Source organism: Zosterops lateralis (genome assembly GCF_965231275.1).
Source record: "Zosterops lateralis genome assembly, chromosome: 7".
In the NCBI taxonomy this organism is placed as follows: Eukaryota; Metazoa; Chordata; class Aves; order Passeriformes; family Zosteropidae; genus Zosterops; species Zosterops lateralis.
The window spans coordinates 13,147,749-13,161,763 of record NC_139767.1 but is presented as its reverse complement, the minus strand read 5'-3'; the positions used below and the strand labels follow the sequence as shown (position 1 = coordinate 13,161,763).

General features: G+C 38.8%; 1 protein-coding gene across 2 annotated transcripts in view; it reads left to right on the top strand.

Annotated features, from left to right (window-relative positions):
- The window catches only part of PARD3B (par-3 family cell polarity regulator beta), a gene marked incomplete at its 5' end in the record, with an annotated part of 392,787 nt that overhangs the window by 288,252 nt on the left and 90,520 nt on the right, over window positions 1–14,015 (top strand). For both annotated transcript variants that reach the window (XM_083864789.1, XM_083864788.1), the window contains one exon: window positions 7,838–7,948. In XM_083864789.1, coding sequence (XP_083720915.1) covers window positions 7,838–7,948 — 111 coding nt within the window. The remainder of the gene's footprint in view (window positions 1–7,837; window positions 7,949–14,015) is intronic.

Below are 14,015 nucleotides of genomic sequence, written 5' to 3'. Positions count from 1 at the left end.
AAGTAAAAAGGATGACTCTTCATAGCTGCCGTCTGTTGTCTGTGCTTACATAGTAGTTGATGAGAGTTTATTCCATTCAGTAGATGGACTCTGTGGGTTTACACTTCGAGTCGGGTGGCCCAAGTCTTAGGGTGCATCACACTACTTGGGTTTTGTCTTTGGTCATTTTTTATACTGCAGAAGTAAAATTTTGCATATGGTACAGATGAACAGGAGTGCTCTACTGGTAAGAATTTCCTGGTACCTAATTATCAGAGCGAGTTACAGTAACTCACTTCTATCTTTTTAAGAGCAAATTCTGCATTTAAAAAATAAGGTTATGGGGGACTCAAAGGCTTTGAGAAGATGGGTGAGAAGATTTTGTGGTCACTATTTAAATTGCCTCCGTTCTGCAATTTCTAGACAAAAGATCAGCCTCCTGCATGTCACATGGAAAACAGCCTCCAGTCTTTCTGGTACTGAAACACAAATAATATCCGAGGCAATGATACCAGGAATGAAGATTTTCCTTTATTGCTGTCCACATGGTTGAAACTCTCAGAGTAAACTTCAAACTTCACTGTGTAATTTAGGGCTTCTGTTTGACATTTCATTTCTGTGTGACCCTCTCCACTGAAGATTATAGATTATTTACCTGTGAGGTGTTACAGCAGGCAGCTTCTCAGATTCAATGCTGGGAATTCTTTCAGTAGCCCTTAAGTCTGTGAACAATGTGACGATCCAAGCATTAATACAAATGTGATTAAGTATCTTTTCTCAGCTTTGTTTGCTTTGTTCTACTGATGCCTACGAGTTACATAATGAGTAGCGTGTACAGGGTCTGCATTAAAGGTAATTTCACATTGTAGCAGAATTCGTGGCAAATTTATTTTCCTTGTAGCAAAACTTCAGTGGGGGAAAAAATTGCACTGTTGATTTATTTTGAATGAACTCACAGAAGGCTTACTAAGTGTGCCATGAGAAAAGCTCCTTGAAGTGCTGAGGGTTAATACTCTCTGCTCTTAATTTCAAATTCCAGATAAATATGGTTTCAGCTTTGATCTTATCTGGACTAATTCTTTGTCACTATACTAATTAATTCAGCATGCTGCAGAAAAGATGCTAATTTGGGCATCAAAGAAATAAACGGGTGGGGGGAGGTTGTGTTTAATCAGAGTTTTTAAAAGATAAGTTTTACTCCCATAAGACTGGTTCTGGAAGTTCAGTCATTTTAGTGTAACTCCAGCAGTCTGATACAGTAAATAAAAAATTTATTTAAAAATACAAAAATTGAACTTTTTTTGCTTAATTTTAATGTAACAGGACCATAATAAGGTGAATCTTTTTATATTTGCAACTTCTGCATAACTACTCTCTTCCTGCTGATCATAATCATTCTAACTCTGATCACAGCACTAGCATAATGTGGATTAGCTCCCCAAATAATTTGAAGATGGCAAAATATGATGATCCTCACATCCATGAAGTTCAGCTGCATTTGTGAATCACAAATAATAATTGTAGAATAGCATACTTGGACAATTTGTTCCATGCTTCCACTGATGCAGTAAATCAGAAGTTAGGTCATTTTTGCCCTTTTCAGGGGAGCTGGTTTCGGTTGCCTAAGCTGCCCTGTTGTTTGCCATGGAAAGCTGGTGTTTCTGCTGCCCTCCTCTTGTTGCTGCCCTGGGAGTGAGCCCTAGTAGTGGGAGAACAGGGAGGCAGCAGCCCAGCTGCAAAACTCTTTCCTGCAAGCAAACCTCGCCAAATCTAACTAAAAGTCGTTTCTTTCCTCTTTATTTTCCAGATCTCTTTTCATTTCACCCAACAGTACTGGTGTTGTACAGAGCACTGCCCCAGAATTGGAGGCACTCCCCACCCAGGAGCAAGGAGCAGCAGGGGCTGGAATAGCCCTTTCCTGTGTTCATCATTTTATTGGTGCCTTCCTTTCACCCTGCCAAAGCAGGGAGATTGGGTCAAAACCTGCTCCTGGGCAAGGCTTTGTCATGAGAAAATTCTGCTGTAATGTGTCTTGTACACTGGGAAAGGCATCTTAATGTTCCTGGGGCTAAATCCTCCGTAGAGGGAATGGGATGCACTCTCTGGAAGGAAGGGGCTGGCAGAGGACCAGGAAAAGAGATGTTTAACCCCTGCTGTCCACAGCCCCCCAGCACAGAGCCGCACTTTGACCATATGTTTAACTTGTGCACAGAGGCACTTCAATCTTCTGGAATATTGATGAAGATTTGAAGGCTGTTGCCCTGCCCTTGCTGTGTGTGCTCCATTCTCAAATTATCAAACATGTTTTACCAAAAACATGTTCTTTTCTTTCTGTAGTTTTTTAGCTGTTGCAAAGCTCTTGATCCCACTGGTGTAATACTCAGTGGCACACTTCTGCCCAGTAAGTAAACATTTAGTAACAAACCTTTTAGGTATTTAGAGAGCCACTAAAAATGTGAAAGATGTATTTCATTAATGCTGCTATTAACATAAATGTAAAATGAGCCTGGCCTGTAATCACCATCAAGTCTGATTCACTAAGGATCTTTACAGCAATGTTTAATACTCTGTAAAAGTGTATGTATGAAAGCAATTAATCAAAGCACAGCACTGCTTCTAGAGTATTTCTTCTACCATAAAAGCTGAGTGATAAAATAACTTAAAACACACCGCAGTAGTGGCAGTTAATAAGCTTTTTATAGTCCCTGTGTGGACCTGAAAATCATACCTTATTAGTATCTTTATCTTTCTTTCTCACTTATTCATTCTTGCTCACATTTAAATTTAATTTTAAGAGTTATTTCTAGCCTTTCATAAGGGACCTGCTTTAATAATCTCAGCATTTTTCTCCATTTTGCTGTGAAATGACTAAGAGTCAGAGCTTTTGTTATATGTACTTTACAAATCACTCTTGTTTTTTACAGATCATTTCTGGAGATGTCAAGATTTTCTGACAGTGTTAGGCTTTTTGTCTTGCTTGACTGTGTCATAGGCTCTCTTGAATTATTTTCCCCACAGATGTTTGTACTTTCATTATGTGTCTTGTTAGCTGCGGTGGAACCTCCTCATCTTGGGCAACTGAATTAGCTAAGAAATCCAAATTGCTGAATTTTGTCAGCAAGCTGCTTCAAGGTTCCACCCACCAGATGTTTCTGCTGCTTAGAAGTCTGGGACTTTATAGACCTGCCTGCTTTTTAATCCTTGAAGCAAATATCAACACATTTGAGATCTGGAAGCCCACGGCTCCACACAGAAACGAAGTGTTGCCATGACCACAGCTTTAGGTCTTGCATGCAAGACATTTATCCCAAGTAATAACAGAGCAGGTCTGTGTAGGTTTGTTTTCATTTTTATCCCTTAGAATCCTTGGAAAGAAGCATACATATGCTTTAATGCTATACCCAATAGAATGGCAATAAATACTGCAAGACAACTTACATTTGGTATTCAGAGGGTTTATTTCCTTAATGTTCTACGGGGAGCAATTTGAATTGTTTGCAGGGCACCCTTTGAAATTAATAGAAATAGGATAATGCCTCACTCTCGCACAGCATATTTTCAACAGTCACCTATGGGCCTTTCCCAAAAGCACAAAGCACTCAAAGATCTGTTCACATAAAGAAAGTCCCTTTATGTTTTTATTTACAGGAAAACTGTGCTCTGAGTAGTTGGAATATTAACTTTCCCAACTGAAAAGTATACTAAGGTTAACAGGGCTGTAACATCTTTAACATTGCTTCCGAGGCATTTACAGTAGATAATCAAAGAACTGGGGCACTCACTCAACCTGGGAAGGCATAGATTTATTTCCTTACTGTCATTGCAATGACCAGTGGCTTCATTTGACATAAATTGATTATAGATAGCTACAGAATGAGAAGATACAGCTGATCCATTTGTTTTCAGGTTTTCTAGGTATATTTCTCCATTTGTTATAAAAGATTTTCAGAGTAATAAATCCATCAGATATTAAGTTGAAGCAAATTTGACTGTGCACAGTATAGGAAAACAGACATTTTGAAAATTTGTGTACCATACAATTTTTCATTAATGTTTTTATTCTGCTGACAGTAGTATTAATACGGAAGGCAGATTTTACCACAGTCCAATTATTCATTGCCTGGAGAACTGGCATTTTCAAATCCTAAAGCCGTTCAGTTTCCATAGAATTTTAATATAGATTTGATTAATTCTGTAGTATAATTTGACAACAGATTGTATCCTGTTCTTGTTGAAATCAGTGGAGGCCCTCATACTGATATCAATGATAATATGATCAAACCTAATTTGATCATGCAGCAAGTACTCTTACTACTTTTTTTGTTGTTGTTGTTCCAATAAGTAGTAGAGGCTATTAAGCCTGTAGTGCACAAGCCCATGCAAAATTACAATGTCTGGAAGTTAATTTTATCATCAGAAGCCCATGGCAATTAGAACACATCAGTGAGCAGACCATAACTTTTAGGAGAGAGTGTATAAATTCAGGCAGAGATGATACTGAATTCTTTGTGGTTTAATGCTGTCTGTGTATATTGCCTCTCTTAACAGTGTTAAATTTTCTTCTGCTTTTATTTTCTAATATTCATGCAAGATTTTTGTTGAGCTGAAAAACATAATAAGAGAACAGAATGAAAAACAGTTATAATAAGAAAATGGATTTTTCAGATATAGCAATGTGCAGAACAGGCAAAAAAAAAAAAAAAAAAAAAAAAAAAAAAAAAAAACACCAACAAAACCTACATATGAATATTTCCCTAGCCTTAAGCTATATACTGCATACTTTGTATAACAAGTCAAAATGGTAAGCCTGCATAAATCCTATCTGAAGCAAAAAACTGCAAAGAAATAGTCATAGCATCATATAATGGTTTGGCTTGGAAGGGGCCTTAAAAATCACCCAGTTCCACCCTGCCATAGGCAGGGGACACTTTCCACTGTGCCAGGTTACTCAAAGCCCCATCCAAACTGGCCTTGAACATCTCCAGCAACTCCACAGTTTCCGTGGGCAACATGTTCCAGTGCCTCACCATCCTCAGTGAGCAATTTCTTCCTAATACCTAATCTAAATCTACCCTGTCTCACTTTAAAGCAGTTCCCCCGTGTCCTATCACTCCTTGCCCTTGGGAAAAGTCCCTTTTCATCTCTTTTGTAGCCCCCTTTTGGTACTGGAAGGTGCTATAAGGTCTCCCTGGAACCTTCTCTTCTCCAGGCTGAACAACCCCAGCCCTCAGCCTTTTTTGATAGGAGAGGTGCTTCAGCCCTCCGACTATCTCTGTGGCTTCCTCTGGACTCACGCCAACAGCTCTGCATCCTTTTGTATGTTGGAGGCCTCAAGAGCTGGATGCAGCACTCATGGTCCCAGGAGAGTGGTGTGGAAAAGCAAAATCACCTCCCTCAACCTGCTGCCCACATTGCCTTTAATGCAGCACAACAACAAAAGTTGTTTTCATCAAGACCAACTCATTATTTCCAGTTTATAATTACACTGAAACTTGCCAAATTTATGGCAAGAACAGCTCTACCAGCAAACAGCACTGTTTTTGTAAGCTTTGTCATGTTGGCAGTTATTGCAATCAAATTTGTCACTTTATTTTATTTAAAATGTATTTCTCCAGTAAGCATGAAATAATATCTAGACTTGAAAGGGACACATGTTAAAGACTTTTTTTTTTTTACATTTCTCTTGAGTACACAACATATCCAACCTCAACTCCCTGCAGCAATACAAAATGCCCAAGAATAATGTTTTCAAAATCAATACGTGCTGCAGTCAAATATGAAACTCCACAAACCTATAATTGAAACTGTGAGAGAAAAGCAGGCAGTCTGAATATAAACAAAGTACCAGAGCTGGATTATGACCAAGATGCAAGTGTTAATATGGCCTCTTGAGAAAACTGCCATGAGACCTTCCCAGCATGAGCAAATGTCAGAAAGCAGGGGTGTTTCAGGAGCAGCCTGCTGGTGCTCATACCCAGGTGATTTCTTGTTTGGCTGCCCGGCATCTCTGTAGAGAGTAATATATACAGAGTTTCATTTGGCTTTTCTTTTTCACCTGGGTCATTTCATACCTATGCAGCCGCCTTGCTTAGTTTCTCCTCACTCTATGTACAACCTCTGTCTCCCTCTCTCTTGTGTTTCCTGACTGCTGCCTTCACTGCCACCACCACCTTCTGGTGGGGTGTGTGACTCCAGTCTCTTGGAACTTCTGGAACTCAGAAAGAAGCAGTGAAATCAGTGTGCTGCTCTACACTCAGAAAAAGGGAAAGTGTGGAAGGTGGTATATACTGTATTTCTGGAAGTGCTGAAATGAGTAGGGACCATGAAAAAAGAACAGAAGATTGTTTGTAGACAAGGTGTATATATATTTTGAGCAAAGGATCTTTCAAAGAATGCAAGACACCATCTATCTCTGTTGTGACACAGGAAAAAAGAGAAAACCATGCACGGATAGGACTCTCTCTGCTCCCCAGCACAGTCCGTGACAGAGACACAATAAAGCATCTCATGTTACTACCTGTAGCACTTGCCCTTTTTATTAGTACCACATGCTATGTGTCTGTCTCTCACACCCATCATTCCCTTTCTAACCAAGTTCTTATTGTTTGGATAACTTGCTGCAGAGTTCCCAGTAACTTCATTTGACTACAAGCTCAGAATTACTAATTAAATTCACAATAAAATTTGGACCGTTGTCTTATTATAAGCCTGACTATTTGCAAAATTTCTGCTTTTGTCTGTGGATAAACATAAAGTCAGCTTAAGTATAGTCACAGTAGTTCAGCTGTTCCACTTGAGACAATTTGGGCTGACATGAAAAATAAAAAGGGTAAAAGAAAGATCACAGAGGCAATGCTGCAGACTTTCACAGAAGAGTTTGCAGTTTTGAGTCAGAGTAATTAGTTTGCAATGTAGTATATTTAATCAAATAGTAATTACTTTTCTTTACATTGTTGTCATGCATTTAAGGACACATCCATTTGCAGGGGAAGATACAGGTTGATCATTTACTTGTGGAACTGAGAAGTTTAAAATCGTGAAGAGGAGGGGTGGTTTTCAAACTTTTTGTTTGGTCCATAATTCATGAGTGTATTTGACCCCAGTATTCTGACTCCACCAGAAATTAAATGTAGCTCCTCAGTTCAGCCACCTTTTATAGGCTGGGTAAAGCAGACTTGTTATGCATATTTGTACAGTGTATAAAACAACAGTGCAAGCCCCCAAACCCATTGGGGCCTCTGAAGGACTTTCACAGCATAAATATTACATGATAGTATATTACTAGGCAGAAAGAAAACCCCAGAAGTTTAAAAAAGAGCTCTTATGAACTGTCTAGGTTTGTACTCTTGGAACAAAGCAAGATTTTATTCTTTCTGATTGCATCCTTGTTTAAACAAAGAACAAATCCTAAAATTAGGGCATCATGAATGAGAGACAGTAGTTACTGGTAAGAGCAGAACAGTGGCCCAGTCTGGATGCTGACACCACAGCCACTGCAGGTGACTTACAGAGAGCTGTCATGTGGCAAGAGGAGCCTTCATTCACTTTAAAATGTGCCATAATCAATATTCCAGCTCTGCAATGCTCTGCATTTCAGGTTTGATGGGTTTTTTCAACTAAGTTTCAAGCAATGGCTTTCAAAAGTACAAGGTCCAAATCAATTTGTAACCAGTCCTTCCTCTTGCATATGGCCCAGGTAATACTGATAACATATCTTGCAGTGTGGGAAATTTATGAGTCACTAAGATAAAAACTCGGTGTTTTGATTGCCTAAAATTTCTGTGGTTTGTGATAGATAAGTACTGTTTTTTCTTCTGTAATTATTTCTTCATGACTCCTTCTTTGATATCTTTAACAGATTTGGAAAGAAGAAAGAAGATAAAAGTGGGAAGGCAGATCAGAAGGGGACTCCAAAGCAAGGCATGCTTAAAGAGGAGGAGTTGGAGAAAATGAAAGATGAGCGTGAAAGGTGAGTAAATGGCAGCAGCATCTTTGTTCATCAAGTGAGAAATTTCGGAGCTAGGGGTTTCCTGAAGGAACAGCCTGCCAGTCTGTCCCAGACAATGCCCACTGCAGTCAGGTCCAGCCAGCCAGAGCATTAGGCTAATCCTGGCTAAGTCAGAGCTGCTGTGTGACTGAAGCCTGTTGTTCTCCTGCAGTTTCTGTGAATTTCACTGTTGCATTCAAATCCCAAGTTCTGCTTTAGCTAGGGAAGATCAGTTCCTTCAAAACCTGTTTCACCTCTGTCCATTCCCAAGGCCAGCTGACTTGGTAATTTTCTCCTTTAGTTCTCTACATCAAGAACTTCCTCCCTTCTCTCCTGACAGGTTCTGCCATTGTTTTCCAGCACTTCAGACCTCTTTGGCTTCAGCTGGCTGTGCCATCAGATAGTAGTTTTTGTACTTTGGTATGTTCTTTTGTGCACAGTGTTTGCTGGTAAACCTCATGTTGCAGAAATTCGTATGCAACAAATGTTAAATATGCCAAGGAAACACATGGAAGAAAGGTTCAGATGGTTAAAATCAATCTGCAGAGGCAGGAGTCTGCTAGTAGTGGGATGGGTACAGGGGCAAGGCAAGAAGCTGGGTGTGTACCTTCTAGAGGTTTTTGTATTTCTGACGTAGGATACTGGGGGTCTGTTCTGTTCATAAAATAAACTTTCCTATGCCCAGTCTTAGTGAATTCTTCATCTTTCCAGACCAAGAGATTTTACAGTTTTCTGCTTTTCCCCATGTCTACTCTTTAGAAACCGGAAACAGTTTGTCAATGTCAACAAAGGTCAGAAAACTCCACTTCCCTTTCCCCAACTCATCCAGAAGTACTGTGTATGCTGAAAAAAGTCTTTGTTTCCCTCTGATGGCTGCTATCAGGAAAGTTAAAGAGCCCATAGTTTCTGGCTCTCAAGAAGTGTCTGCAGAGGCTGTAAAACTTTATAAGTTGTAGTAATACATTTTCTCAGTGTAAGCAGAAAACTTTCAGAGGTGTCTCTCCTTCAGTGGAGCATCCTACTCCTGAGAGAGGGAATGGAAATAGACATGGTTCCTTTTGGGCAGACAGCATTTCCACACAGGTCAGCCTTTGTGGTACTGGTTAGTCGCTAGGGAAAGAACACCCCACTTTCATTTGAGTCATGCAGTGCATGGTCAGCCCTGTAAGTGATAGCTAATGGGTTTGATTGGGGAAAAAAGTCAATCCAAACCCTTGAAGTCTGCTGCTAATTTTTACTATTTTAAAAGCTAGCAAAGTATCTAGTTACTACAGCACTGCTACTGGATATGCTTAGCCACTGCTTAAGTATTTAGTTCATCTAAGTTAAGTGGTGTCAGGAGAAACTTTGTACCATTTGTTTTAAAATTTCTGTGCCGTGTCCTTGATTTTGCCAGATTGATGAGTGCCTTTATATTAAACTGCTGACTCCCAATTTGGATACTGGCAATTTGAGAGGTATGTGTCCTTCATTTTAAAGAAGCCAGTGTCTTTTATTAGGATCCTGGCAAGCTAAGAAGCATGTATCCCATCTGTTAAAGGGCCAGTGTCATTTACTAAAATGTTGGCAGGCTGGACGGAATGAACCCTTCTGTCTAGAGGTCTAACGTTCCAATTGGACACAAGATAATTGTTCTTATTTTTTTTAAATTACAGTCACTGATTGACAGTAACTTGGTACGGCTGCATTAGAAACTGGCAGCTCAATGTCTTCATCATTCTGGTTTCTCTAGTAATGATTTCAGTTTTGACCTGGAAGAGTTTGTGACTGAAATGGAGAACAGCAGGTGTGTTGAGAAGTGGATGAACCAAGATGATATTTTTAACTCACTTGATTATTCTTCTGTAAGGTACAAGAATAGGAATATCACAGTTTTGTATCAGGTATCAGGAATATCACACTTTTGTATCTTATATCTCTGGGGGATTCAAATTAAAAATGAAAAAAAAAAAAAAAAAAAATCCCAGAAAAGTAGTGAAGAAATTCTTCCTATGTTATCCTCAAAGGAATGCAACACATGCTGTAAAAACAAGCAATTTGATTCAACTTTCTAAATGAAGTAAAAGCATGGCTGTGTGTTTGCCCACATAAGACTACCTACAGGCTTACTATTGAACCCTTCTTGAGCTGGTCATAAAATAGAAGAAGCTTTATTTTTCTTAGAGGAAAATTATATAAAGAAGCTACTTCTCTTATATGGGTAAAAGCTGTTTGGGAAATTGATTAAAATCAGTAAGGGAACATTACCTGACTTGAAGGTAGATCAGTCCTTTTGCTTAGTTGTTGATTGTTCACCTAATGATGATGCTCAGTAAGACAGCAAAGACAAGTTTTATAGCTCTGTCCCAAGATTTAGTAATTCTATAATGTAATTCAAGTCCAAGATTTTAATGCACATATTGGCAAGGAAAACCTTGTGGCACATTCACACCATAGATCATCTGCTCCTATGACTTCACTAACTGCAATCCTGCATACTTGGTCTCGTATTTATAAAACTGAAGCTTAGTAGAACACATTCATATTTTCAGATCTGTTCTTGTTGAGTGAAATGAGCGTATGTTAAAACTACTGGGGATGTAATAGTAGAACATACTAGAGAAATGTAGCTAGTTTCGTCCCCTGGTACCTGTGATCAAATCCTATATTTAACAGCTTGAACAAACTAAAATTGCTTTTATAACATTTAGCCTTTCTAGAATAACTTAAATGCACATCTAATTTTACTTTGCCAAGATTAGCTGTATAACTAATTCTTGTTGAGATCCCCATTTCAATTATTACAATCCTAAAGTCAGACTTTTTTCTTTAATGGTTTTCTTAAATACTGACTGCTTACTGTACTAACTGATATTATGACTTTTCATCTGACTGAGTTTTTTGGGGGTTTTTTTTCAGAGGCCATGTTGTCCATTTTGGACACTAGTGGAAAAGGTTGGAGTAGTTGATTTTTGGGCTGGGTGTGACAGGATTAATGATCAAGTGCTTTTCAGCATCTTAGCAGCTGTGGAACTTGCCTGGTTTTAGATATTGGTTTTGCATGCAATATATGCTTGGCAGCTCTCCAAAAAGCAGAATACTATTCCAAGATCTCAGCTGAGAAATACTTTTTGGTAGGAAGTGCATTTTCAGTTTACAGGACTAGACTGTCTCTCATAGTTTTGCAGAGTTTTTTGATTGGTATTGGATAGGCACAACAATATTTCACAAAATCCCAGTGATAGGCTTTCTGTAAAGATTGCAGCCTTCTTCCAGAAATTTTGACAACCTTTAGACGTGCAAAAATGTCAGATGTGTTCACGGCACAGTTATGGGCTGGCTGTGCAGTACAGGCTCAGTGACTCTGTCTCTGACAGGAAACATCAGCTCTCACTGGTGTGCTGCATGAGTGTAAGCCCATCATGCCTGGAACAGGTTGGATTTCCTGCTTGCACGGGGAGGGAATTGAACAGTGCATGTGCAACAAGTCTGGCACATCCAGAATGTGTTAGAGTTAGTGGGCGTATGCAGACAGTATTCAGTACTCACTCTGTAATGCAGATGATTCCCAAAAGGACAGGATTTGCTTGCACATTGGTCCTCAACATAAATTTGCCTGGCAACTCTTTTTATGGGCTGCCAAGTTTCAGATTTGAACCTCAGAAAGTGAAAATAAATTTAGGATTTCGTTAGCCTAGTAATTTCTATTTCCATTCCACATTGTCCCAGTCTCAGTTTTCAGTACAACTCTCTGTCCTGCCTTGTAGCTGCGGTTCTCTGAAGCAGCTCCACATCCTGCACTGAAAAGCTGACATCACTTTTTTTTTTTTACTGCTTATATTCCCTAGCAAGCCCCACCAAGATCAAGGTCTCATTGTGTTCATTGCTGTTAGGAAAGCTTGGGCCTAACCCCAAGCACTGATAGTTGAGGTAGAAGAGAGAAAATGTGACAGGAAAAAACCAAGTGTCCTCTGGGTGAGAATGTGACATGCAGGCACTGCAGCTGCTTGTCCAGGTTCTTAAAAAGTCCCTGTCAGGCTAAGAATTGATTCCAGACCTCAGCCCCAGGCTTCCTTTCTTTTCAAAGCCACTGCTTTATTACATGACTACTACTTCTGCTGGCTTCAAGTAGTGAACAGGAACTTTGGATGTTAGGCATTCCTCCTTTAGTAATAACCTTATCTGTGTCCAATTCATGCTGAACATGAATTCAGCACCTTCTTTAATTTTTTTTCTTCTTCTCCCCCTACCTCCTTTCCAAGGTGATGCAATGTCAGTGAAACTTGAGTGGAGAAAGACAGGAGCTCATGATAATTCAGGAGTACTGACTTAACTGGTGGTACAGTTCTTTGAAGTGGTGGTTTGTCCATCCTTACACAAGTCACATGCCTCATTTTCATTGGACTGGGGCCTTATTTTAGATAAACTCATCATTTTGTTCATGAGTTCAAAGAGTTTGGCTGTAATAAAGCATATGCTCCAAAGGTCGAGAATCTGCCCATAAAAGGAAGAAACAAATGTTATATCTGAGGGTTATTTTGATCAAGCTGACTCAAATCTGTATTTTTAGTGTGTTCAGTGTAAATTACTCAGAATTTATCATTTTAATGACAAGATGTTTGCTACGTTATTAAATATTGGAAGAGACCTTGTCTTTTCCTTCCCTCAAAGAAGATTTCATCCCTTCCTCCATTTCTTTCCCATTCATTTGGGGTTCTTTTCATTTTCTAACATTTAAAATCATTGTAAAATGAACTGGATAAATATATTATATGCATGAGTTTTACACATCATAATTTGTTTGCCTTTTAAATGCAAATAAAGTGAGTATCAGTTGAAAGAAAAAATATTTTTCCTGTTTGTTTAGTATTATTATACTGGGATTTTCCTACTGAGACCTAAGTCTCTCTTCCAACAGAATTGATCACTTACTTGACATTAGAATAAAATTTATAAAATGAAGCACCTTGTTGGAAGTGGGAGGATTTTTTTTTTAAGTAGCATGAGAGTAAGTTAATAAGAGGGCACTCCATGTGAAAAATAATCCTGTGCACATTTTTGTGGGAGTAGTTTTGTTAGAACAGTCTTGGTTGTGTAGCCCTCATCAGAATTAATTGAGGAAAATGTAGTAGTAGTCTTAAGGTTTGAGTAGATTGTTAGAGAAGCAGAAGGAATATCTGGCCCCCACTTTCTCAATGTCTGAACTGAATGCTTAAGTTATACTGTATCTCAAATTTCAGTAAAAGTAAATGGTTTGTTCTTATATTAAAGACTGACGTTCCTTTACTTTTCAGAATCCTTCCAGCAACTGAAGAGGATTTCTTTCTTGTATTATCAGCCCTGATGCTTGTTGCCTGTTCCCATAGTTAAAAAAATCAATACATATGTTTTTGATATTTGGCAAACAGAGGTTTAATTTTGCAGCTGCAAGATCCCTGCATGAAGGGATGCATCATACAGAAATAAAAACATTTAGAGTCCACTTAGAGAGGAGAGAGTACTTGGGGGTGAAACTTCATTCCCTTTCTGTCAGCATTTGTTTTATTATATTTAATTGCAAACAGTTTGTACGTTACTGGAAACCAAAATGAAAATGAGAATAGATAGATACATGGCAGCATGGTAGAAAAGCCAAATTGCTTTGAATCAAAAGTTGAAATTCAGGCAGTTGCAAAAATCAAAGTATGATTTTTTTAAATACATAGTGCATCGTAGTGCACATTCATACAAGCGCGCATTGTTAGCGACCCCATGTAGCTTTTGTTCCTGTGTGTTCCTCCTGCCAAGTCTAAAAGCATTATTATGGCTGTTTAGAGTTCATATTGATCGCTGATAAAATGTTCATAATTGCTATTCTCACCATTAAGCTCTATGCTAAACCACATGTTTTTAGGACACCTGAGCTTGTGCATCATCATTTATTAAGGGTTAATCCAACATGGTATATCTGTTCATTGAGTATTCCTGACTTTGCAGCACAGCTAGGTCCTGTGGTTTAGACAAAATAAAGTGTTGGATACAATCCCAGTTTTAATACTCCCAATTTATTATAACCATTGAACCCTGATCA